At 45.8% G+C, this 26434-nt stretch overlaps 1 protein-coding gene across 1 annotated transcript in view; it reads right to left on the reverse strand.

The window, feature by feature from the left end:
- Positions 1–26434, reverse strand: part of LOC138504107 (aminopeptidase N-like) — a 268498-nt gene that overhangs the window by 135096 nt on the left and 106968 nt on the right. Inside the window, exons 7-12 of the mRNA XM_069624318.1 lie at positions 15337–15480; positions 11158–11223; positions 10836–10901; positions 6395–6570; positions 6205–6284; positions 2002–2141 (exon numbers count right to left, since the gene is read on the reverse strand). Of these exons, the coding sequence (XP_069480419.1) occupies positions 2002–2141; positions 6205–6284; positions 6395–6570; positions 10836–10901; positions 11158–11223; positions 15337–15480 (672 nt within the window). The remainder of the gene's footprint in view (positions 1–2001; positions 2142–6204; positions 6285–6394; positions 6571–10835; positions 10902–11157; positions 11224–15336; positions 15481–26434) is intronic.

The following is a 26434-nucleotide window of genomic DNA, read 5'->3' on the forward strand; positions in this document are numbered from 1 at the left end:
CTGTATTTGAGATCCATTTACGCGTGATGGCCAAGGTTTTGAATAGGACACGCTCTTTAATGGGCAACCAATGCGCGTGACTACTCGCTGCAGAAATGTGGTCAGGTTTGGGGCTGTCCAGTGAAGCCCTGAGAGCATTGTTTTGGATCACCTGAAACTTACTGAGTTTGTGAGTGAGGCGCCTGAAAATAGGGTATTGCAATAATCAAGTCTAGAGCCAATGAGGGCTCTGACAATGTGGAGGTGGTAGTCAGATGAAAGAAAGGGTTTGTAAGAATTAAGTAATTTGATGGTATATGCTGCAGAGGATGAGATGGGTTTGACCTGCCTCGTGATGAGATGGTGTTGACATGCCTCGTGAGTGAGAGAGTTGAGTCGAGGTAGACTGCTAGAGTTTTGACATCACTTGAGCCGGTGATGTTGAGGCCGTCAATGACAAAGGATTTGTAGGCTATGTCCAGTTTGTTTACAGTAGTCGGTGTGCCGACTAACAGGTTCTCAGTCTTATCATCGTTCAGGCACAGACCGTTAGAGGCCATCCATGTCTGGGTGGTTTTGTATATTGAGTGAATGGTGTTGGAGTCAGAGTCATAGTCGCCTGTGATGGGTAGGAGTAGCTGTATATTGTTAGCATAGTTGGTATAAGAGATGACTTGGGAGCCTAGAAGACCAGAGAGGGGCACTGTGAAGATGTTGTACAGGGTAGGCAATATGCGAGAGGCTTGGGGGACTCCACACATGACCTGGGCTGTGATGGCTGCTGCCATAGGTGAGAACACTCTCATGGTTCGGTTGGAGAGAAAAGAGGAGATCCAGGCATTGGATTTGCTTAGTTTTACACCTGGTCAAGTCGAGGCAGATTACATAGGAATCCAATGCCAAACACCACCAGCAAAGTGTATTTGCAGGTGTGCTTGCTTTTCCACAGAACAGAGTGAAAAATAGAAAGAGTAAAAGCCAGTTTGCTTTGCTTTTTCTCTTTTCTTGTTCACTCCGACCTAGTGGTCCTGCAAATGTGCATGCAGGGGACTCCACAGCACGTAAGGGCTAACGTAAGTGCATGCAATTTTAGATATCATGTAAAATGACCACGCTCGTCACCATTGGCATAGCTAGTATGTCATTTCGGTGCACATGAATGAACACATCATGGCTCAACTAGATTACAAGAGATAGAAGAGTTTATGTTCAATGGGGTAATAAGGTTAATTGAACATCTAAAAGCCTTGCGTAAGGCTTTTACACCTTCCATTAACGTTACCCCCATTTTCAATCATTGGAATGGCTGAGAGGAGAGTTGGAATGCAAGTTGCGTTTCTGCCACCTCCTTCCTCTCCGCCATACAAATGCCTCAGAACTTGCTGCGGCATGGATTTTCATGCTGGCACAAATGCTGGATATTCCTATGGGTTCGCCAGCTGTATCCACCATAAAGCAGGCGGACTCCATAGGGATTCATTGCAAATGTACGTGCCATGCTTGCGTTTATTTTTCATTGTGAACACTGCTTACCATGCACGCATTGTAAGCAGTGTTCACAAATGAAAATTCAACGCTCCGCGACATAGCAATTCATTATAACTGTCAGCACTCCGCACTCACAATCAAATGTGTGTGCCTGCATACCAGGAAGCGTTTACTCACTTTGCACTGCGGAGTACAAATGTGCAGGGCAAAAGGCAGCATACACACTTGTATGCCACCTTTCTCTCTTTACATTTGCACCCTTCAGTGCAAATAACCAAAATGTAACCTTGCATTACAGGTTAAACACAACGATTCCCCACCATAATATTACAGAGAACTCAAAAATGAACGTCTGAGAAATTACATTTGAAGATAGCTCTCAGAAGAGATGGTTTGAAAATAGATCTCAGTGGCTGCCACAGTGCCCTCCAGAAAAGGCTGCCTTTGATCATACAGACAACATTTTGGCTAAACTCCTAAATCGAAGCATAATCTGCATGTTGAGAAGTCAGAATTACTGTTGCTAAGACTTACGCTGTGGTTGTTCACCAGCTGCTGTAGAAGTCTTTGCCAGTTGGCCTGGTCATAATGAACCCGGTAGAATCCCGTCATATTCTCGTTGAGCAGGATCCAGTCAGAGCTATTAACATCCACTTGAAATTGCTCATGGGTAGCTTCGGAAAAAAGACAGTTATCCCAGAGGTTACTCAACTTTTCATGGCTTCACAACTGAAAGAGATTTGCTCAAATACTCATTGACAGTGACTCTTTCTATAAAAAAAACTCTTTTCCATTTGTAGATGCAGAAAGAACTTTATGCAGATAATACCTGTGGAGGAGTAGGATTCAAGAGTCACATCGCGAAGAATCAGGCATCTAGAAAAAAGCAGGTGGTGCACTCTTTCCAGATGAGTAATCCCAGGAAATTGCTTGGGTCACCTTGTTAACAGTGAAAAATGCTCTTCCGGATGTCAGTCCCTCATGTATTATACAATACCAGCGCATTTCATAAGGACATACTGTAATGGGTGCTCAGAGTGAAAAAACAAAAAAGCAGTACTACACTGCTCAAAGGTATAGAAATTCATGTAGTAGTAGTTTGTCATTTGTATAGCCACTTTAACCCATTAATATGGCCTCAACGCCCTTGTGGGGGGGGGGGAGATGCCCTCAACGGACCCTCCATTGTATGGGAAAATTGTCTGAAGGATTAGAATGTGTGTGGCTGGAGAGATGTGCTTTGTGTTAGGTTTGGTGCATGGATTGGGTGCGTGTGGATTGGCGGCATGCTTGCGGCTAAAGCTCCGTAAACATGGAGTTCAATAGGTTCAAAGGCATTGGCTATAACTTATAAGTACCCAGCGAGGGGGGTGTGGCCTCCCAGCAAATGGGCAGGCTCAGAACGTGGGCGTTCCTAAGCGCTGGCGGCCTCCATCTCACATCGCCGGGGAGTGAGGTAAGTCTACTCCATCCCCCATCAACAGAGTTCTCTCCCCACCCTCCCACCCCCACTTACCTTCTTTTCTGTCCATTTCGGGAACGGATATGCTGGGAACACTTGTCTCCCCAGCGCGTCTGCTCCGGATCTGCGACAGGCCGTCATGGAAAAGAAGAAGGGACTTTTTTTTAATGGCCACCACAGAAAGAGAGAAGGGACTATGTGTAGTTCCTTCTCCCGTTTTCATGGCAGCCATTTTTTTGCTTTACTTTTTTTCTATTTTTTTCAGTGCCCGCCATGCAAACGGAAACGGACTTCGTTTTCCCTTCCACGGCGGCCATTTATTTTCCATTTTTATTTTCCATTCAGAAATGCCAGAGCATTTTGGAACAGACAAAAAATGCTTTTAGTACCCCGATCTTATGGGCCGGGGTACTAATAGCAATAGGCCCCTCACAGGGGGGGGCATTACCACTTCAGGTAATGCCCTGGGGCCTTCGGTAAGGTCCTCGCTTCGCTCAGGCCTGTAACTGTGGGCCCCGTGGCATTACCTGAAGTGGTAATGCTCCCCCTGCTCGGAGCCTATTGGAATGCCTTGGAAGTCTAGCTACATTCACCTAGAATCGTGGCACTGAATACTTCTTACTGCAATCGATTGCACGACCCCCACATGTATCTAACCACAACACAATATATGCACCCAAATACCTCAAGGTTTAACACATTGTTTGCTGCCAAATGCATCTAAGTGCATCCCATTTACGGTCCCTCAATGTATCTATGTTCAACACATGTGTGCACCTCGTCAAGAGTATATACAAGTGCACAAAACAGTCAGAAAGAGTCCTATGCAGCAGTGAAAAACCGTTGCACGTTCTATTTTTGTATATTTGAGCAGTCTGGGTTTGCAAAACTGTACACAGGGATCCAAACAGGGCATGCACATGAAATATGCATGCATTCTGATTCTGAATCGCTGCAACAATTTCTTCATGCATGTGAGTACGATGCGCCAGGCCTGCAAATGATTAATTCAGCAGATGTGTCTGTAGCATGAACAGAAGTGGCCTGTTGCTGGCAAGTAACGCTTCTCGTAATACCTTGACATGGAAAGCTGTGCACATCTTGGGAAGAACGCTGATCAAACTTCTACAAGCACGACCTGTGAATATTTGGCTGTCACAAAGGCAATTGTTTGATGAACCACACTGCACCAAAGCACACAAATGCTCCCCGCTGCTCCAGCCAAAGCACTCCACGAATAAATTCAAGTATAAAAAATGGTTTATTTCCAACCGGAGAGCTGGGATAAAAAAAAGGGTTATCCCGCCCCAATGCAGTGCAGAGCACTATCGGCCCCAATAGAACATGCTTAGGGCCTCTTGGGGGAAAACGGCACCTTGCCCTCCTGCAAAGGGCCCTCGTGTTGCTTCTCCTTGTGGGATCTTGAACTTTTCTTGATTGTTATCCTGAAAAGATTCAGCTCCCGAACACCACAGGAAATGTGGTTGTATTTGGCACATCCGCAATCTAGCGAACCCTGAATTCTGGGGAGTAGGCCAATTCCATTGGCCTGAACACTGATGGTGGTTCTAGGCAGTTTGCACTAGGTAAGCGAGCAAGATGGAAAGACACACTTTTTGACCGTCAGAAGAGTACAATTCATGTGAGATTTCAGAATAGCCGAAAGAATATGCAGTAATCAACACAGAAATGTATTTTATACACAGTTCTATTTTAGCTATAATAACCCCACAAAGATTTTTTAAAAAGTCATACTTTTTGATGTAATCTCTTTATAAATAAACTTGAAGCTATTGCATGAGCTCTGTATGTCAGATTGTGCTCCAGTTGTGAGATCACAACTAACTCACTTTATTATATTTTTGTAGTTCTGACATACAAGATGGTCGCACCCTTCGTCGTTTTCCCTTCCTGAGCGCGCGAAAGGAGAGTCTGCAGTCCCAGATAGAATTGAGTTTTACCATTGAATGGGACCGCACACTGCAGAGGAGTACATGTTTTGAACTCCAAGCAAAATAACTGATGTCTTGTTAATGCAGTGAGGAAGGGAGAGCTTTACAGATGACTGCTCAGCTATTCTATGTCAGAAGGTTTATCCCTGCAAAATATGGGACCGAAGAGTGCATTGTTAAACATAGACAAATCCTGAAGTGCCATTTCCTTCTTCAACAAGCGGTTTCCCTGATAACTGTTCAAAAGAAATCAAGAATATTAAACATATGTCAGCATTTCCGCCATAATTGTTATGGCTGACATTAAAATATATGTAATTCATTTATTTTTTCAAAGGTTTTCGGAACGCATTCATGCTGGTTGTAAATAGATGAATGTATTAATTGTATTGTTATGTGCCGAGAATGGCAATCATGCATATATAGTTTTGCAATGCATTTAAAAAAAATTAATAAAGAATTTAGTGATTTGGTTATGTAAAGTGTGCTGACTATTTATTTCAAATATAAATGTGCAACTTTGTGTGATACGTGTATTGTTTGCAGCCGGGATGTTGCACATTTTAACCAGCTCTGTCTATTTGTGTAATGTGCAGCCCTTTGTCTACATCCCCTGCATTTCTCTGATTAACCAACTCCCTTGTAGCCCAATCCATGTCAGATCTTTTGTACACATCACCAGAGCATAGTTGGCAACATGACCCATTCCAAACTGTAGGTGCTTATCCAGTCCTGGTTTTTTCTTTGCATTCTGGGACTTGAAGTTTCAGTTTTATAATGGGGAAAATTGAACTACAAGTCCCAGAATGCAAATAAAAATACAGGACTGGATGAGCGCCCATCAGATTGGAATGGGTCATGTTGGTAACTATCTGCCAGAGGATATACATATGAGCCATCAACCATCTGAAAGCGATTATGAATGGGACACCGTGGCTTCCCAGTGCACAGGAGCTTTCATCACCTAAAGGGAGCTTTCACAGCCAATAGGAATTCAGATGTATCCTGCACAGTCAGGGACACACAGCACAGACAGACCCGCCGCTCATATGCACAGGTGGAGGAATTCCCACAACATATCAAGACACAGGAGGCTAGAGCACAGGCTTTGAGCACTAGTACAGTAACAAAGGGCAGCATAGAAAAGGTTGCAGTGCACACGTTTCCATTCTAAAAAAGCACCTTAACAGAGAGGTGCTCTGAGGACACACAATGTGTGTGTGCTATTGCAATCATGTAAGCGATGCTAGCACCAGTGGCAAAGCAAGGCAGAAGCGCATACAGTGGCGTCGGCATCAGTAATGCTGCATTTAGAAGAAAGACTACCTGATTTCTCCTGGAGCCATGTATCAGGCTGCCTTACTCCATTTTTCATTGAGGTGATTGGCACAATCCATGGGGTGCTGCAAAAAGGAGGAATGCATCTTTCAGTAATGCTGATTCAGTCTACCTGGCAAACAGAGAACCAGCTAGCACGCTATTTGGGAACTTTGACGTTGCTGAATGGACATACTTCCATGCTGAAGTCGCATTGGCGGCAGAATCGCCATCCAGGAGAAAGCGTTCCTGGGTGAGTTCCCCTGTTGCAGTGTTCACGGTCACAACGGGATAGCCCGTTTGAAGGACCCAGGTCTCCATGATAGCATTTATGCTCGTCGGCAGCTGCACCGCTGTCTGATTTCCAATAGCCTGTGCAAAATATATAGACAGTCAATATCTACACGCAGCTCAGAGCAGGGCCTGAATGCAAAATGATTTACTACATTTGTTTAACAATGAAAACAATCCCATGTCATGAACAGGCGTGGCATGCGTGACACTACCTATCATGGCTGCACTGCCTCTGGCGCCACAATGCATCACCACCCATGTTGCTGCATTCCCCTGTCTCCACAGCTCGCCACTCTGCAATTTTCTATTTCTCCATCTCCCTCTCTCATGACAGTCCAAGGTGCAAGTGAAGTTGGAAGTTGGAGCCCACATTTCTATTGATCATGTAAATATACCACACAACCTAAACTCCCCCTGGTTCTAGGGTCCTTAACCCTCATTAGTTTAACTTTGTGAAGCAATGACAACCACTCAAAAGAACTGGTATATTCTCCCTGGCTATTGTGATTTTCAGCAGCCAATGATGTCCACCACCCATACCCACATTCTCCCCACATTCCCCCCATTCATCGCACAGTTTCCATAGTATTTGGTGGCCTCCTAAAGTCATCTCTCTTAAATTCAGTAGACCAGAGGGGGTTAGTAGAAATGAAACACTAATAAATAATGTAATAGTGGGTAATGTTGTGTGGTAGCAGGGGCGCGCATGCGATCAATCTTAATGTTTTATTGATTTGCGTTCGGTAGAAGATGTGTTGGTTTGGCATACTGTATGTTATTGCTTTCTCTGAAAGATTATGCAATACAAATAAATTGATAAATAAAAGCATCAAGACTGTGAGTTTAAACCATATATCATCCAACTTGGAACACAACAAGCTAAGAGATCCCCCTCAAGTAAGGGTTTCACAGTAAACACTATATGGAAAGCCCACATACCCAAGCCTCTCACTCTCTCACCACTGCTCACCCGGCCAAACTCTCTTCTTTTCTTAACCTACTTGATCTCTCTGCTGTATTTCAGACAGTGCATCGCTCCTCCCTCTTTCACTTACTCCATCTCCTTGTCTTCAAAGACACTGCCCTCAATTAACTTACCTTTTACTTGCTGACCAGTACTTCTCCATTTCCGGCAACAGTGATGCCTCCCCCGACACCCCACTCCCAGTTTGTGTCCCCCAAGGCTGAGTCTTCAGCCCACGCCTCTTTCCGCTTTACAACTCCTCTCTTGGCAAGATTATTTAATTTTGGTTTCTCTTGCCACGCTTTTGTGCATGATACCCAAATCATCCCCTCCCCCTATGAATTGTATGTTTGTATCACTAATTGTCTCTCTGCCATTTGTTACTGGTGGTACTCTGCCGAGTAATGCATTACTCTTCTCAAATTGATATTATCTTCCTTCCTGCTACTAATGTCTTACCTCTCCATTCACTCTCGCATCTTTTCCATGTGACATCTTCCACTCCGCCCCATGTCTTACAACCACAGGCCGCTCTTTGATAGTGAACTTAAACTCTGGTAGTTTGTTACCACCATGGATTCTGTGGGATGGCCTAACCTGCACATTGTACGTAAACTCATCCCGTCCCTCACATTCCATTCCATCACAATCCTCAACTCTACTTTTGATCCTCAAAAGGCTTGATTAGTGCTCCATTCGCTTCCAGGGTCTTCCCACCTGCTTACTTCCCTCACTCACCAAAGTACTCTAATTTACCATGCAATCCTTTCTTCAACCTCCCTTGCTCTTCTCCCACCTCTGTGTATCCTCTCAGCACCAGCTGTCTCACTATGCAAAGCCTATTCCTGTTTACATTTCTTCTTACGGCATTCAGATTGATCTATAGGCTAACCCCCATTTTTCAAACCCTAAACCCACTTCCCCTTACCCATACCAAACAAGTTAAGGCCGTACTCATTCTCTCTTAGCAGCACCCTCCCTCTGCTGCCTCCTGCTCCCAATCCCTAGCCCCCCCCCCCGGGTCCACCCATGGAATTTGCTGCCATCTGAAATGATAAATTACCAACATACAATCAAGATTGCACTAAAATGTATCTTCTATCTCTTTAACGGAGCTCTTGCGATTCACAGTGTAACAGCACCTCCCCATAGCCCACCTCCCATTTCTACTGCGTTCAATGTGGTTTTCATCGAACACACTTACCTCGCTGACATTTACATTGGCCCTGTATATGTGTGTAGTGTGTGTGTAGTATGTGTGTGTGAAAGAGAGAAAGAAGAAGGCATTGATATTGATATTGATATTTTATTTCTATCGCGCTCGTACACAAGTGTTTCAGAGCACGACAAGGCAAGGGAGGGGGACAGGGGAGAACAAAACAACGATCTTACTAGGCCCAGTGACATTGAGAACGCGAAAGTGCATGGGAGAGGGGGAGGGGAAAAGTGCATGGAAGGGGGAGAAGAGTGCAGAGCAAAGGAGAAACAGATAAATAATAATAAAGAAATAAATAATAAAGGCAACAAACAGTGGTAGTGCAACCAGCAATTGGCAAGTGCTGGGTTGAAGGCAGCAGACAAGGTAGGTCTGATAAGTGCAGGAAGGAAAAAGGGTGGGAAGGGGCTGTAGGGGTACAGATACAGACCCCAGTGCAAGGGGTGGCCCGGAGGCAGTGAGGGAGGGTGGCAGGGTGAGCAGTTACCTGGGCCCAAATGTCAGAGGGTGGCCATGTGCACAGTGCCAAGAGAGAACAGATCAACAGGGGAGAGGGGGAGCAAAGGCAGAAGTTAAGAGGAAGGTGCCAAGGTGCTTCCGGAACCAGAGATGGTTCGCCTCAAGTTTTAGAGTGGCAGGGGAACTGGTCCAGAGGGAGTCCCCAGCTGAAGACAGAGATCTACCCCCAGCTCGTTTCTTTGAAAAAAGACTGACCCTGAGGGAGTTGGAGGTAGAGGAGCGAAGAGCTCAAGAGGGGATGTATTAGCGGAGGGATAGCTGAAGGTATTTTGGACCCAGGCCCCAGAAAGCCTTGTGGACAATGCCGAGGGTTTTGAATGTAATCCTTGCATCCACTGGGAGCCAATGGAGACATTTCAGAGCTGGAGAGATACGATCCCAAGGATTGAGGCCAAGGACAAGTCTTGCAGTCCTGTTCTGGATTCGGTGCAGAGGGCAGAGAGTAGAGGTAGGTAGATTTAGAAAGAGGCTATTACAATAGTCCAACCTAGAGCGAAGCAGAGCTTGGGAGACCATGAGCTTCTGGAGGAAGTAGGGGGAAGGCAGAGTTCCCCTGAGGAGGTGCAGTAGGAAGTTTGACTTTTTAGAGACATCAGAGATATGGGAGGAGAAGGAAAGTTCGGAGTCAAAGATGACCCTGAGGTTCTTAGCCTCGCAGGTGGGGGAAGGAGGAGGGCCAAGGGAGGCCAACCAGAGAGTGAGGGGAAAGGATGGTGAAGGTGTGCCGATTGAGCATAGGTGCTGCCTCCAGAGGCCTAACGAGGAGGAGCACTCTGGACTATAGGAGTGTAGGAGTGGGTATTGGGCAGTAACCTGCAGAGGGGAGGCGGGCAAGGGAGAACAGTAACGCTTTTCACCTTAACACAGCAAACAGTTCTCCCTTATTGAAGGGGCTGTAGGATGGCATAGATGTTTACCATACATGCAGCTAACATTTCATGGCACAGTTTGCTCTTTCCTCTACTTTTTCCGATTCTCTCAGACTCACTCTTGTTGTCCCCTCTTCTGCTCTTCCACGCTGCGGATTCAAAGAAGCCCAGGGTCGGCATAACTCCTATACCGGTGCTCTGTAACCTCTGGCTATGGAGGCGCTTTGGACTACAACTCCCATCAGACTAAGTCAGCAAAGTCAGTGGTGATGGGCCTTGGGAGTCGTAGGCCAAATTATCTGCAAGGTCGAAAGTTGCAGACGCAGATCCAATAGAAACATCAAGCATGACATGACGTTCTAAACATCTATAATGCTTTCAGAAAGTGTCTATCTTTCTAGTTAGCGTCAAAATTCCACTAATAGTATGTTACTGCCGTTTAGCTGCATATGTTATGCAAATATAAAATAATTACAAAGCTCGAAAAGTCTGGGACAGGCAGAAAGATGAGAGAAGAAGCAGGTTTTTGAGAGGTGGAGAAGGTATATGCGACCCAGTGTGATGTCAAGTGTTGATATCCGTGTTCGTCTGCACTCTGTTACTTGGACATATATTGTTCAGCTTGTAGGACTATTTATTGTCAGCAATCTATATGCCCTTCCAATGCATTTATGTCTGTAACATGTTCGCATTTGCCATCTTGGGGTGCTCACAGCGACCAAATAAAGCTAAAAATATGACCAGTGCACAAGAAAAGGGGTTGCGTCTTTCTCACCTCTTGCAAATGGTCCCAAAGGTCGTGATAGACAGTGTTTCCATATTCATTTGCGAGTAGATAGGACTGAAAAAAAAGGAAATGTTAAGGTGAATGCAATCCCTTTTGATGGTTGTTAGTATTTCCCAAAACGTGTAATTCCAAGCATGGCTTCAACCCCTGCCAAGGTGACAGATTACTGGAGTTTCCCACAAGACCCAACCGTATTGTGTAGCCCACCTACATCGTTGTGCCCTCCCATCACATACCAAAAACGCATCTGGTGGGGCTCCAAATGTTCAATAGGGCCAAGGCTATTTGAACAGGCAGCTGAGGTACTCACGTTCAGCCCATTCACAAACACCGCTTCCGTCAGGCACGTGGACATCATGCGGATCACGCTTGCCCCCTGCAATTCAACCCGACATAGAAAAACAGGTCAGCAAGCCAAAAAGGGATTATGCAACACATGCGCCACAAGCCCATAGGCCAGAACACAGACACAACAACACAAGAAACGTAACACAAACAACAAAATATAAACAGCAAAACAGCCCCCATAAAGTCCACGAAATATATGCTCCCTAAAATCTCTACATTCCTAACTCACCCGAAAATTCACACAACCAACTCTCGCCCAGCAAACCGCACGCACTTTACCACACCGCAGCAACAATATACCAACAACACATAAACAAAACCAACAGCACACAAGGTCTTGCCCCGGTCCAACACCAAAGCTCAGCGCTCAATGTACACCGAACTGAAGCAGCCAACAACACACCACCTTTCTAATTTTCCTACTCCCTCTCTTCCTGACTAACCCAACCCACTTGCCTTCTTGTTTCCAGATCCGCCAGAGCGCCTGCGGACCAATTCCGTTGGTGACGGTGCGCAATATAAATACCTTTAACATTTAAAAGGTTCTTGTACAACTCATCCAATACAATTCTCACATTAGAGGCAGGTGAACAATTACTCAGGAACCTGCAGAGATCCAAACACAGAGGTAGGTTGTTCTGGCCACAGGCTACGATGACACAATCAGTGTTATTCCCTGTGTGCCCGTCCTTCATGTTCCTTCTTCACCCTAATCTTAGGTCTTGCCTTCTAATGCAACCTGGGCCCACTCTGGCATGAAGCCTGAAGGAAGCCCCTTGGCTTTTGCGCTTTGATAGGAGTCGAGTAATGGCTCTTTTTACACGAGGGTCACACATGACCCGATATTTCACTGTTGTATGCAGAGGTCTTCAAGATGAACTGCAGTATCCTGACGCAAAACAGAATGCGCCACGGGTGTTTATTTCAGAATAATGACGCTGCAGCAACATCTGCAGAGTACACCAGCAATATGGGGGTCTTGGCACGTGTACCTAATGGATGGATAAATACAGTATAATGATCACGGTGGGCCGTGCTTGAAGTGGGGTAAGAAATTGAGGGGGGGCCTCGTTTGGGGGCGTGGCTTGCATTGTGGGCGTGGACTAAAAGTGCACAAATCACAGTAAGGTGCGCAAACAAATATATAAATGTATGTGAGCATTTATATGTTTGTATGCGTACTACTATGGTTTGTGTACTTTTCAAGCCACCGTTTATAAATATAGACATTTATAACATATTTCTATGTTGATAAAAGATGGCTTGAAACGTAAACAATTCAAGGCATCTTTTATAAAGCTTTGCCAACGGAGAAAGGCGCCTCCGGCTCAGTGATCTCTGCTCAGAGCAGATAGATCACAGAGCCCGGGCGTCTTTCACCCTCTGCAAACCCACGGGCTCCGTGATCTAATCTGCATATTAGATCACAGAGCCCGCGAGGGTCAGTGACCTGGGGAGGGCAAACAAAGGGACAGTAACTTCCTCTGATGACCCCTCAGTTACAGTGACTGACGGAAGTGCCAGCCAGTCTCAACAACGCTGTGCTTGGCTGGCATTTCTGTCAGCTCGCCTGACGTTAAACTGGCAGGTGCATCTCCCGTGGCGGCTGCAGCCGCGGCGGGATAATGCGTCCCGCCAATGTTGTGTGGGACCGGGGGGGCCCCGGCAGGGCCCCGGCTCAGCCCCACTTTTTGGAGACTCCCGGGGCCTGGCCCTGGCTGGTCCCGGCCCACTTAAAGCACTGAAGGTGGGCAGTATTTCTGAAATGTAAAACTACGCGTGTGCAATTAGCGAATGTTGAGAAATTTATATACAGAAAAATGGGGAAATTGAGTTTATATACAAAGGTCTGGGGAGCTTTTTTGAGAAAGTACTAGTTCATCGCTAAAATCTTTCCTTTTGCTATTCCTATATGTATATATCCTTTATGCTGTGTTATGATATTTTGTGATTTATTGTTCAGTTCTGTTCTAAGTACTAAAATTAAAATAAAGAAGTAAAAAAAAAAAAAACAATTAGCACCAGAAAAAACATTCCCCTAGTGCAAAAAACATGTGCTAGTCCGTAGTCCTTGCTCTGGTGCAAAAATGCATTAAAAGACCAGGGATCAGATTCTCACAACCTTTTTCGCCGTAAGCCCCCAAAAAGGTTGCAGCCCAATCCACAGAGACCATCTGACTGCATGCACCCTGGATGCACACATTCAGATTGCCTTACTGCAAGGAAGGGGGCATTTCCAGGCATTTCAATGCGGATCCAGAATCCACAATGGGCACATGCTTTGGAATGCACAGCAAATATTCACATTTCCCTGCAGCTGGTCATTGCATGCACAGGGGGATGGCGCACATTATGGCAGGGTCATTTCTGACCCTGTCCAGTGTGACAGCAGCGGCTTGAACCACTGCTGTCAAGTTTGCTTTGTATCCTTCAAATAGGGATAGAAATGTAGTTTATGTTTGGTTCCTGTTTCACTGGCAGAGGGCCTTTAAGACCAGAAAACAGGCCTCCTCTGCCTACGCCCCAAGACTATGGAACCTCCTCCCTCATTAGCATCAGACTGGCCTCCACGCTACCACAATTCATAAAATGCCTCGATGCCTATGGGCTTGGTGCGGTATACAAATGTCAAAATAAATAAATAAATACATACACTTAAGACCCACCTCTTCAAGGAGTCTCTCCTCAACACTGAGGCGATCGCGTCGCCCCCGCGCCATCTGACTCACTAGATGCCATTTGCCGCGCGCGTTACCACCACCCTGTACCAGTGGCGGATCTAACGGTCGCCAGGCAGACAAATGGCGACGTGGCCCCTGTCCCAGGCCCACCCCTTCCACACAGCAAAAGGCCCTTTCTGTTGTGATGTCACTCCAGTTCGAGTTGAGTCGTGTGTGCGTTTGTTCTGCGCTTCTTTCACAATGTCAAAAGTTTAGCCTAAAATTGTGAAAGAAGAGCAGAACTGTTTAGGGTGTGCGTTTGTTATTTTGGGAATGGGGATCAGGCCACCAGGTATGAGTTACATGTTGGCTGTGTTGGAGGCAGGGCACCAAGTATGGGCCAAGTTTCTTGTTTTATTCGCTAGCGCCGCAGTTTCCTTCCCTAGCCGCTACACTACAGTCCGAAGCCGTGAAGGGGACTCAATTTCTTGGTGGGCTTTTCTTGTTAAAAGCACCATGAGCTGGAGACAGTCATGAATGAGAAAGCCTCACTCCATCCCACTCCCCCATCACAACCTGCACCAGTGAAGGGAAATGCCTGCCTTTGGCTGGATGGAGTGAACACAGGCTGCGGCCCCGTACAGTGCCCCCTGCACTGATGTGCGCCCTGAAGTTGGGGGCTGCCCCAAAGGAAGCCCCAGGACAGGGACCGTCCCTGGCCCGGTGAGTCAGAGACTCAGGGCCCGGCTCAGAGGGGAATTCATGGACCGCAGCACTGCGTATAGCAGCTGCACGGCTCCCCTGCAGCACACAGGCTGCACTCAGGTGCCCACCTCGTTACCTCTGTGTCTCTATCTGCGTGTGTTTCTCTATCTTTCTTGTCCTGCCCGCCTTCTTCTCCCTTCCCATCCATCGCCCTATCTCGTTCTTCATCTGTTTCTCTACCATCCTTTCACCTGTGCTCATCTCTCACCCCTTTGCTCTTCCCCTTTACCCACGACTTCCTCTTCCATCCTATGTTCTGTCTTTCTTTCTCTTTACTCACTTTATATAATCTTTCTCACTCCCTCTCCCAGCCTCTCTGTCTTTCCTTATATTTCTTTCTCCTTCGTTCTCTTCCCTTCATCTCACTTCTCCCTTGCCCCTCTCTGTCTCCCTCGCCCCTCTTTCTCATCGTCCTGCTCTTGTGACCACACTTAACTCCGCCCACCCAAAGCTCCGCCTCCATGACCCGCCCACCTAGGGCCCACACCAGGTGCTCCCCACGGGGCCCTTTGCCTTAAATCTGCCAATCTGGTATGGGGGGTCTTTGGGATGGTTTTTGAAATCTGGTGTGCAAGTTGTCAAACATTTGGCTCAGTGACCCATAAATATTCGTGGGTCACTTTGGATGAAGTCCAAGCAAAGCATTAGCACAATATGGTTAACATTTCTTTCGGCTAAAACAGAACTTGAAAGTAGAAAAACGATTAAATGGTTACCTTACTGTAGGCAATGACATCAAACATTGAATTAATTTCAGCTGGAGTATTAACTTTCTCCTCCTTCGAAGAGAGGGGATGCGAGCTCGACAGTGCGTCGTAGGCCATGGCTGGGAAGATCTCTTTAATCACTATAAAATCTTTCTGCAAAAAGCAACAGCAACACTCAAATTATAGGAAGAATAACCAGCACACAGTTCATGTCTAGCTAGGACATTGCTCATGTTTGCATGCGCCCAGCATTCACTCATCATGGTACCATTTAACAGGTAGAGTTACTGGGAGAAAATAAATTAACTGGATCGTCGTCAATCTGCCCAGACTTCATTTTCTACAAACAGAACACAAACTGGGGCACACCTTGGTAAATTCAGTTGAACATGCTCAATTCATCACGTTAATAGGGGTGCTCGAACTTCCTGATCCACGGGAAACACAAGCATGTCCACGTGGGCTCGGCCAGTCCGCGGCATTCACTTGGGATGGACGATGGATGGAACCTCGCCTTAGGTTCCGAGCTGAGGTTCGAGACACACTAGTCAATCCCCCGGGGGAGGAATGGGAGGAAGACCAGGCAATCAGAGGTCTTAAGTCATCAATAAAAAGGTTCAAAGGCCTTGAAAAGTTCCAGCTCACTTCCTGCTGCCTTTGTGGGCGTTCCTTGGCTATCGAGTTAGCAGTATGGCCAGGTTCACAAAATGAGTGTTTGGGGGGCTGGAGGGGGTTTGGGATCCTTTTGGAAATTTTATGAGGATTACATAATATTTTTGAGTAGCTTGTTGGTTGTTTGTAACATCTGTGGCATTGATTACTATTTGAACCCTCTTTGTCTCTTAGTAGATGTATGTGGTGTGTTGGTGTGTGTTGCTTCCTGGTCTATCACCGTTTGTCAGTGTGTGTGTGCTTTTAGACCCACCTTCCCCAATCATTCTTTTTTACCCGTCTTCCCTTAAAAATAACTCTTGTTAGTTTTCCTTTTATGTCATCTAATAAAATATAAAAAATAAAAAAATAAATCGTGCCCTCTTTCCTTGATCTAGTTTCCTTTTGTGTCAAACACAAAAAATAAAAAACGTTTTTTAACAACTTCCCTGTATTTGTAGAATTTTTGTGAAAACCAGAGATGTCCTACTGTGCTGCATATTAAACAGTTGCCTTCGCTAGCGCTTGTGATTTTTTAAATCCATTACCATTGACTGAGTCTAGCATGAATTAATGATTAATTAAAAAAAAAAAAATATTGCGCCTTACAATTGCACAATAAAGTAACATAAATAAATAAAGGAATCATTTATTTGTCTATGTCACTTGCCTTATGTTTCACAGATTGACACTGTAGGCAGAAACATGTGCTTTTATTGAGAGGGAATACTGGGGGAGAGGATGTTGAACTGGACTACTTCCTAATCTCAGTGTCAGAGATCGATGCTGTCATCTAGGGCAGGAGACAGAGACTGAGTGGGGTAAGCAGACAGTGTCAGAGGTGGAACTAAGGGTCTTTTTGAAGGGGCAGACAAAGCAGGAGGCGGGGACACTGAGCATAATGATGGGCAGATGGGTAGATGAAGCATGAGCAGGGATAGACCGAGCAGGGGCAGGAGGAAGAGGCTGATCCTTGGAGGTACCCATGTTGGGGTTGGAAGACCTTGGGTCGGATTCTGTGGTTGAAGGAGCAAGCATGACATGGGGGGGTGTGGCTATCAATCACAAGGAACTTGCAGTAGCTGCAGGCGCACTATGCATTCCTGCAGAACATACACAGAGTTGGCAGGGAAGTGGTGATATTCCAGCAGAAGATGTAGCCACACAACTGCATGAGGACTAGAGGGAGAGCAGGAGGTGGTTGCACTGCAGGAGATACAAGAACACCAAAACAAAGGATCCAATTATGGTCTGTGGGATGTTTTAATCAAGCAACAACTAGCTTGGGGGAATGTCCCACTCACCCAAAATCAGGTAGGCACAATTTTCATTTGATTAATAAAGTTATTTTGATGAACCTGGGAACCCCAATTTAACAATATTTATTCCCTACAGCATTCCTCCCCTTTGGGACAAGAAACACACAGGTTTGCACAGATGTTCTATTTAAGCAATAAGCCCTGAGCTGGCGTCGTTACAGGCCTAAGTGAAGCAAGGGCCTAAACACAGTAATGCACCCCCGCCCCGGCGAGGGGCTTATTGCTGTCGGTACCCCGGCCCGTTAGACCAGGGTAATAATAGTGTGTTTTTGCAGTTGCAAGACACTCTGTTGGTTTGCACCAGCTCTGAGCTGGAGGTATATCTGCTGCCCTATCAGTAAAAAATTGTGGTAATAGTGGTGTGATATCAGCAATCATGTAATGTGGCCTTAGGTCTTCCCAGGTGTGAATTTTCCTTCAGGAGAAACTTGGCTGATTGAAATATCAGATTAGTTGAAAGGGGACCACTGGTCAGGATGAATTCAGTGTATATTTATATATTTATTTATTTGCCGCCGAAAGCCCACAGGCATCGGGGCACCATAACATAAACACAAAAGGACAACCATCAAGAAACTGGACACAGAGCAACTAGATTAGGCCAGAAGAATTAATTTGAACAGATGAGTTTTTATAGATTTCCTGAAAGTAGCAAGGACGGCTTCAGACCGCAGGGCGATAGGAAGTGAGTTCCAAAAAGTCACTGCCTTAACAGGTAAACATCTTCGCAGCTCGTTCGCGTGTTTGTGCTGCGGGCAGATAATCTGTTTGTTGTTAGAGGAGCGAAGGGTTCTAGTAGGACAGTACTGTGAATTGAGGTCTTTAGATAGGTGATGGCTTGACCAAAATAGCATTTGTGCACCAAGGTTCCCGTCTTAAACAGGACTCTCTCCTTCATGGGGAGCCAGTGAAGATTCTGACAGTGTTTAGATATATAGTTATGCCTAGAAACATTTTTAATAATGCGTACTGCATCAGTTTCCAGAATCTGGCATTTTGTTATACTGGTGCTAGATGCACCAATCAACAGGCCATTACATTAGTCGAGCTGGGCAATGATGGAAGCTCAAGCTTTGGTAGCACTATTATCTTCACAGATGTAAGGGTGAATGTTTCCCAAGCGAAGAAGATGGTAATTACAGTTTTTGCACAACAGATTAACATGGGCCTCAGAGTTCAAGCTGGCCTCCAACTGGACGCCCAGAGTCTTTACCTTGGTTTGAACAGGTATAATTTTATCACAAATTGAGAAACACTTAAAGGAAGAACTTAACTTTGTTCGGGCCTGTCTAGAGCACAAGATAAGAATCTCAGTTTTGTTGGTATTCAAACGTAGCCAGTTGGATGGCATCCAGTGTTAAATCTGTTGGTAAATATTAACAACGAAAGTGTTGTCAATTAAATGATCCCCAGAAGACTCGAAACTGAGCTGGGTGTAATCAGCATAGTTGGTAAAAAACACATCTAAGTCATCTAAAAGAGAACACAATGACCTTATGTAAAGATTGCACAAAATGGGGGAGAGGCTAGCTTCCTGGGGATCACCACACCAAAAGGATTGAAGGAGAAGCACAAGTTCCCCACTGGATTTTATATTCACATCGGGATAAGAAGGAGTTGAACCAACCAACCGCCCCATCTGAGCATATACCAGGTTGACGTAGGCAGTGCAGGAGGAATTGGTGGTCCACCAGGTCGAACGCTGCAGATAGGTCCAAAAGGACCTATCGACCTACTTCACCCCTTTCCATCAAACCCAACATATGTGACTGCAGATCTAGCAAGGCTGTCTCAGTACTATACCGAGATCAAAAGCCTGATTGTCTATCATGTAGAATGTTCTGTTTTTCCACAAATTTAAGGAGACAATCCTAATCTCAGAGACAGATGGACGTTGTACATCGGGAGCACTTGTTTTGCTTTCAAGATCTACATCCAGAGAACAAACTCCAGGCATAGTCGAAACATTTTTCTTGTCAACCTCAAAGCACTGTGTTCATACCTATTTCTCATTGCAGCCCCCTTCCTATAGCTTGTTGGCGGGATGGACGGCCATTTGGTAATTCAAGTCTAGCTTGGTCTCATTCACAAATGCATCTTTTAAAGTTACTTTTTTTCATATGTAACAATTGTCACCTAAACAGAACAACATTATAACTTTTTCTTTGTCATCAAAGTCCTGTCAAAGACTTATATTTCTGAGGGTTCTTTCTACAAAGCTGATTCTCGGTCATGTAAAGGAAAATATACACAATGCAAGGCTGTTATGACCGGCTCTTGGTCATAGGGTTCACTCCAAGGGACACTCAGGATACACAGGCCAGGTACGCATAGTGGTTACTTTATTAGCTTCTTAGGTTACAGGATCAGATGTCAACAAGTCATTAGGAGATAAAGAGGAAAGGGACAGGAGCCCACTGGCTCCCACCACCCAGGCTCACATAATCTAACTGCCTGGGTTAGAACCCATTCAACCCCAAACATTCTAATCTCACACTCCAGACTCACAGCCTACATTCTGATGGTGACATCAATCCTGGCTCAGCACACATGCAAGTATAAGAGCCAACCCTAACACCTCCTTTCCTACAACAAACAAACACACCTCAAACACACACTTAGAGAAAGCAACCCTAACACCTCCTCCTCTTGCATAAAGAACAACACACACTTTCACAACAGCAAGACATACCTCACTCTCAGCAGAGTTCCGCTAACCCCAGAGATTGAACAAACAGGCGTAACTAACATCCTATGACAGTCCCAGCCGCCACAACTAACATTCCTAACCAATCAAAACATCACAAATCGCCTTCCGTTCCCGCCTGCCACAAAGGAACCTCGAACTGCCACTTTCGAGCACTAACCGCCCACCTCGGCAAACAAACCACAACACTACCAAGACCAACCAAACCAAAGCTCCTTCCGTTCCTCTCTGCCACAAAGGAACCTCGGACTGCCACTTCCGAGTACTAACTCCCAAAACCGGGAAAAACCAGGTACTGTCATAACTGCGCAAGATACTTACTAACAACCCAACAATCTACCTGGGTCACCAAGAAACCACAGTCACAACTCCTGCCGCTGTCAAATCCATTCCAAAATTCAAGCAACACAGACACACCTAATCACCAGTCACTCACCTCATCACACCAATAAAGAAACGCAACCAGCTGTCACTAAACAACCACCACCAGCATAACGCTACAAATGTTGGCCAGACAAATGAGCCCTTCAAAACCAAATAAACACCCCAAAGTGAACACAGCTGCAGATGAAACGTTGCCAGGCTTCTGAAATTAATCAAGAGCGGACTCAAGAACAATTCCAAAAGTCACCTAAAGTTAAAAGAAAACACTAAATGCAATGTAACTTGCATCTCCAGAATTCCAAGCAATCCCTGGACCTTAACAACTCCAGGGTCACCAAAAACATCAAAGCTTCACACAGCTTCAAGTAAACTCCGCAGAGCTAGACACCTTCAAAAACAACAGAGAAGCTTCACACAGCTTCAGGCACTAGTCCCCTGCTAGATGCCTCTGGACTGCTCCGCAGAGCCACAATCCAAAACAACATAAAAGCTTCACTAGGTTTCATGTGAACTCCTCAGACCACCAATCATCACAAAAACACAGCTTTGCAATGCTTATGGTACTAGTCTCCTACTAGGTACCTCTGGACCCCTCAGAGTCACTAACCAATTAATCAAAGTTCCAACTAGCTTCTATACTAGCCTACCACTAGTAACATCACTAACCCCACAGGGCCTCAAAACACCAAACACCTCCAACTCCGCAGAGTCCCCTGACCAACCCTGGTCATGTACATCAATTAAAACATATTCCAAAAAACAATAAAAAAGATTTCAAAACCCAACACTGGTCATGCACCAACACTAAAACATTCACATACTGCTACAACACACACACAAACACAGGATGTTCAAAATACAGACAACCCCGGCATAGAATGTTAACTGCTAAGGAGCGCTGCAGTCACTCTGGCAGTCATCATGGGTTGCACATCCATACACGCACAAACAGAACATCACGCCTACAATGCCTCAAAAATGGTTATAGTAAGCATTGCAATGACATATCAATAATCACATTATAAATTGCAGATCTCATTTCCTAAAAGTCCATGTTGCCAAAGCATGGGCAACTCTAAATGCTGAAAGGACTCAAAGATTGTGGTAACCATTAATGACCAACATCACTCTTATTGTGCTTTAAGATCACAAATCTCACACCACACACACACAAGCAAAACATAGTCTTAGGATGATCAGAACATTGAAACATAGTACATCCAAGTCACATTTTCTAAAAGTCCATGTCGCCATTAAACAGGTAACCTAATATGCTAAAATGCCTCAAAACGTTATACTAAGCATAATAGGATCAACACCCTTTGATTGTCCACCTCAATCAACCTCATATGTGCCACTCACACACAACCCCTGTCACAACACAAATGTGGAAACCAACTTTAAATGAGACCTAAACGTCCATGTTGCCAACTGGGGCCAACTCTAAAACCAACCTGCAATGCCTCAAAATGGTTACATCTAAAATAAAATGCATCTCCTATTCTAAGTGCAACATCATTCTCACTAATACTTCTCATGGTAATTCACAACAGTACTCTTCAGTCACTGCTTGCCACATCGTTGCTCAATCCATTATGACATTTTACTTTTAAATGAAACTCCAAAATTTCTTCTGCAAGCATAAACTAATCATCCCCAAAAACTACTATCATACCCAAACCCAAACAGTAACCATTTTCTCATTGCATGGTCCCCACCTCAGACCAAATCAGCATAGCGTCTATTCTCATTAAAACCTTTAGCCTCCAGGTGCATAAAAGGCACAATTACGCTTACTTGGCATGGAAATTACACTTCCCCTTTTTAAATAATGCTGGCATAGTCACTCAGGAAATGGTGGCACACTTGGGCAGCCTCATGCAACCCTGCCAATGTCTCCTCATGTACCAGGGGGCCTGTTCCTGGCAGACTCCAACAGGCCATCCTTGCCCCAGGCTCCATGGGGCAGGATGCTTCTGACACCCCTGGGTGGTCGCCTGCAACAGCCCTGGGGGCTGACTAAAGCAGTACTTGGTGGCTGACTCAAACAGCCCTGGGTGCTTTCCATTTCTCCAGCCAGACTCTTAGACAGCCTCTAATGACTCCTGGCCTCAAACAGGGCACTCTCCCTTCTTCCCAGGGGTCTCCTCTGACAGGCTGTCCCTTCCAGCCCTGGGTGATTTCCATTTCTCCAGACTCTTGGACAGCCTCTAATGACTCCTGGCCTCAAAGAGGGCACTCTACCTTCTTCCCAGGGGTCTCCTCTGACAGGCTGTCCCTTCCAGCCCTGGGTGGACTGGCTCAAACAGCCCTGGGTGGTGGGTGCAACCAGTCTATGGGGGGCAGTGGGCTCTCCCTCTCTCCTTTCATTTACTTGTCCTCTTGCCTGCACCCCCCGCAGCAGAGTCTCTTCTCCTCTCTCACATGACATCACACAGGTACCTGCATCTCCTTTTGCTTCACTTGGTGTCCACTCCAAGGTCCTCCTTCACCATACCTTGGACCATCCTCGTCGCCAATTGTTATGACCGGCTCTTGGTCATAGGGTTCACTCCAAGGGACACTCAGGATACACAGGCCAGGTACGCATAGTGGTTACTTTATTAGCTTCTTAGGTTACAGGATCAGATGTCAACAAGTCATTAGGAGATAAAGAGGAAAGGGACAGGAGCCCACTGGCTCCCACCACCCAGGCTCACATAATCTAACTGCCTGGGTTAGAACCCATTCAACCCCAAACATTCTAATCTCACACTCCAGACTCACAGCCTACATTCTGATGGTGACATCAATCCTGGCTCAGCACACATGCAAGTATAAGAGCCAACCCTAACAAAGGCCCAATTCAGTTTTTAATTTTCCTATTAACTGTTGTGTTTTTCATCTCAGATTTGACAGTTCTTTCCATTTTAATAATAGTTGCTGGATACTTTCTAGTAACTGGAAGGACGCATCCGTTACTTTGGAGGTATACACTTGTTATAGGGGCTGAAAACATTGCACATTCCCTCACACATTTCATTGTGCAGATACTGTGCGCAGGCTGCAGCTCACATGTTTGTTTTTAAACTGATGCTTTTCATTCGCTGTTTACTCTTCTTGAGTACAGATTTCCCTAAAAGTCCACTAGCAGGTGGTTGTTACACTCACCTGGTGTCCACAGGGACGCCACCCAGACGGGTTACTCGCTGGTATGCTTCTCAGCTTTGCACTGATGTGGTCTGCGGGGAAGGTTCTGCCTTGTGGTAGAATTAGGCGTGCTCTCCGTCCTGCCTTCTTTGCAGGGGCGCGTTGTCTTTCATGGGCGAGTGTGGTCCAGTTAATTCACTGACGCCGGCCCGTTTGATATTGTTCAGGTAGGTCTTATTGCTGTTCTTTAGTTTTGTTGCTATCCTGTATGCCTTTCTTTTTTTTAAATGTCTCTTTCTTCTCCCTTAGGTATGCGGAGCTTCAGCGTGGGGAACTGGCTTGGTTGAGCCCCGCTGGTAAATGATGGCACATTAAGAGCGCTATGATGCGGTAAGTAAGCGCTATGCGCAGCGCTGCAAAGTCTTGCCTTTGCTAACCTGTGTTTTCCTTCCTTGTAGGTCGCAGTGTTCTTCAGCGTGAGTGGAATGTCCGAAGTGGTGCCAGCCGAGAGGCGACCAGCCAGGTAAGCCTTTTGAGCAGTTCGTAATTTGTAAATGTCTCTACTGCTTTCTTTAATGTTGCCTCTATCTTCCTCTTTCAGATCGTTCTGTCCAGGAGGCGTGCAGATTTGAGGAAGCTGTTCTCAGAAGCTGCGAGTGTTTAAAGATGAAGACTGCAGGTAAGATGCTGCTGCTAATGATGTTACTTTTGTCTCCTTGCAGGTTCTGCTTCTCCGAGGTTCGAGGGAATAGCTGGACACGGTGAGCGTCAGGTTGCAAGCTGCAAAGTAACGCGAAGCGTGTTGTCTTGCTCGGGTGTGGTTTAAATAGCACCAACAAAATAGTCCAGGTAAAGTTGTCCCTAGACTACCACACCCAAAACACTAGACCGCATAGCTTGGATCTTAGGAACCAAGCTATGTGGATGCCTCCATGTTGGCTGACAATACAATAAAGTAGTTCCCAAGCACAATGTTTTTCATGGTGTAAGAGCCTGGCGCCATAGGCGCCAGGACTGGCCCCATGAGGGCTTTTGAAGAGGATGCCAGGCTCTAGAGGCCCGAGTTCTGACTCCACCTGGCCAATGGGTTTGCCAGAGGGGGTTTTGGGCGAGGGTCGTGACAGTGGTTAAGGTGGTGGAAACTGGGACCACTGCACCATTACATGTCACTGAAAGGTGGCAGAGCTGGAAAGGTTGTTTCAAGCTTTCCAAGCGGGTCAGAAGTTGTCCCTAACAATGGCATCGCCCATCTGGTCATAGGTGTGGGACTACTTGAAAGGTGGCAGAGCTGGAAAGGTTGTTTCAAGCTTTCCAAGCGGGTCAGAAGTTGTCCCTAACAATGGCATCGCCCATCTGGTCATAGGTGTGGGACTACTTCAACTTAGTGGAGTGTAAGACTGTCTGGTGTGGAGCAATGCTTTATAATATGCAACCTCTGCCAGAAGATAGTTAATCAGTCTAGCCAAATGAAGGTCATAATGCAGCTAGCAGCCATCCTCACCACCTCAGTATGAGCAATTGCAAACATCTTCCCAACCTATCATGCCTGGCCCAGCACAGCTAGACCAACTGGCACCACCAACCAACAGGGTCACATAATCACCACTAGGACCATAGCATCTGTTGGTAGTGGCCATGTTCAGGGTTTCGCACCATTTGGGCAGGATGGGAGCACAAGAGTGATGCGGAATGCAAGCACCTACTTTATGGATTGATTGCTGTGTCTAGGATAGGAGGAATTTGATCACATCACAGTGGTGGATGCCAAAGAAAACAACCCTAACAGTAGGTTACTGGGAATGGGGGTATTAAAAGGGGAGGCATGGCCAACCAGGAGAGCCCATACAAAATTCAAGAATGGTTCTGCTGGTTAATAGTGCATGATATGTGGTCTGGCAATGATGGGCCTGGTGTTATCTCCAGCTATAGCAATTGGCAATAAGATGCTCATTCATTTTTATGAAAGGAACCTCTCTCACAGGGGTGTCTTGGGGCATCTCCTAATTTCTGTGACAATAGCACCAGCAGTGCTATAATTGAAACAGTCATTTTAGGGTTTTCACAACTAATTGACCAAGTACAACGGACCACACTTATCAATTGCCAAACCAAAACTGCAGTGGCTCATCATCACTATAAAGTGGGCAGGTGTCATGAACAGAAGCATCAATCCTCTGTTTTGCAGTGGGCCTGCATTCATCTCTTGGGAACCGTGACGCACCTAGCTGCCCAGAGTGGGGGAGGAGTCTGTGCCACAGCCTCTTACGTTTTTCTGCAGTGTGAAAGCTCGTTGAGTTGCCTTCTGAACTAGTGTCAGAAGTAGCGGAGAATGGGTTTGCACAGTCTGATAACCTTTGTAGCAGTGGAGTCCCATGCAGTGACGGTGCTCTCTGTTCATTGGTTCTTGCTTCTTGGTTTGGTCCGGGCTTTAAAATATCTCTTTAGTACATCATCACACATGGTTAGCATGTGTTAGAAAAGACAACACCCTCATTCGCACGCACATGCTGCTTTAAAGATGACAAATTGACTTTAAGCAGTGGATCATATTCCCTATAAATCCAAAACACTCAATACGGTTGAAAATTCGAGAGCTGTTTAATGGCCTCTTGCCCTGCTTCCGCATCCCAAGAAATGTCATGTTCACTTATTATTGTGGATGGTTCTAATTTCAACAGTTGCAACAGTGGCAGTTGCAACAGTTGGCTTACCACTAGGTTGGCTCTTCAAAAGGTTGCAGTAAAGAATTGTGTCCAATATATGCCAGTGTGTAGGTGTTAGCTAGTCACCCCCCAGTTGCCAGCTCTGGTTTGTGCAGTTGTCGGTTACTGCATTTCACTGTTCCCGTAGACCCTCCCGGCGATGGAGCCGTCATTGATGCTAGACTTAGTTGTAATGTAAGAAGTGGCATAACTGC

The sequence above is a fragment of the Ambystoma mexicanum genome, chromosome 11 (assembly GCF_040938575.1).
Source record: "Ambystoma mexicanum isolate Mex_15411 chromosome 11, UKY_AmexF1_1, whole genome shotgun sequence".
In the NCBI taxonomy this organism is placed as follows: Eukaryota; Metazoa; Chordata; class Amphibia; order Caudata; family Ambystomatidae; genus Ambystoma; species Ambystoma mexicanum.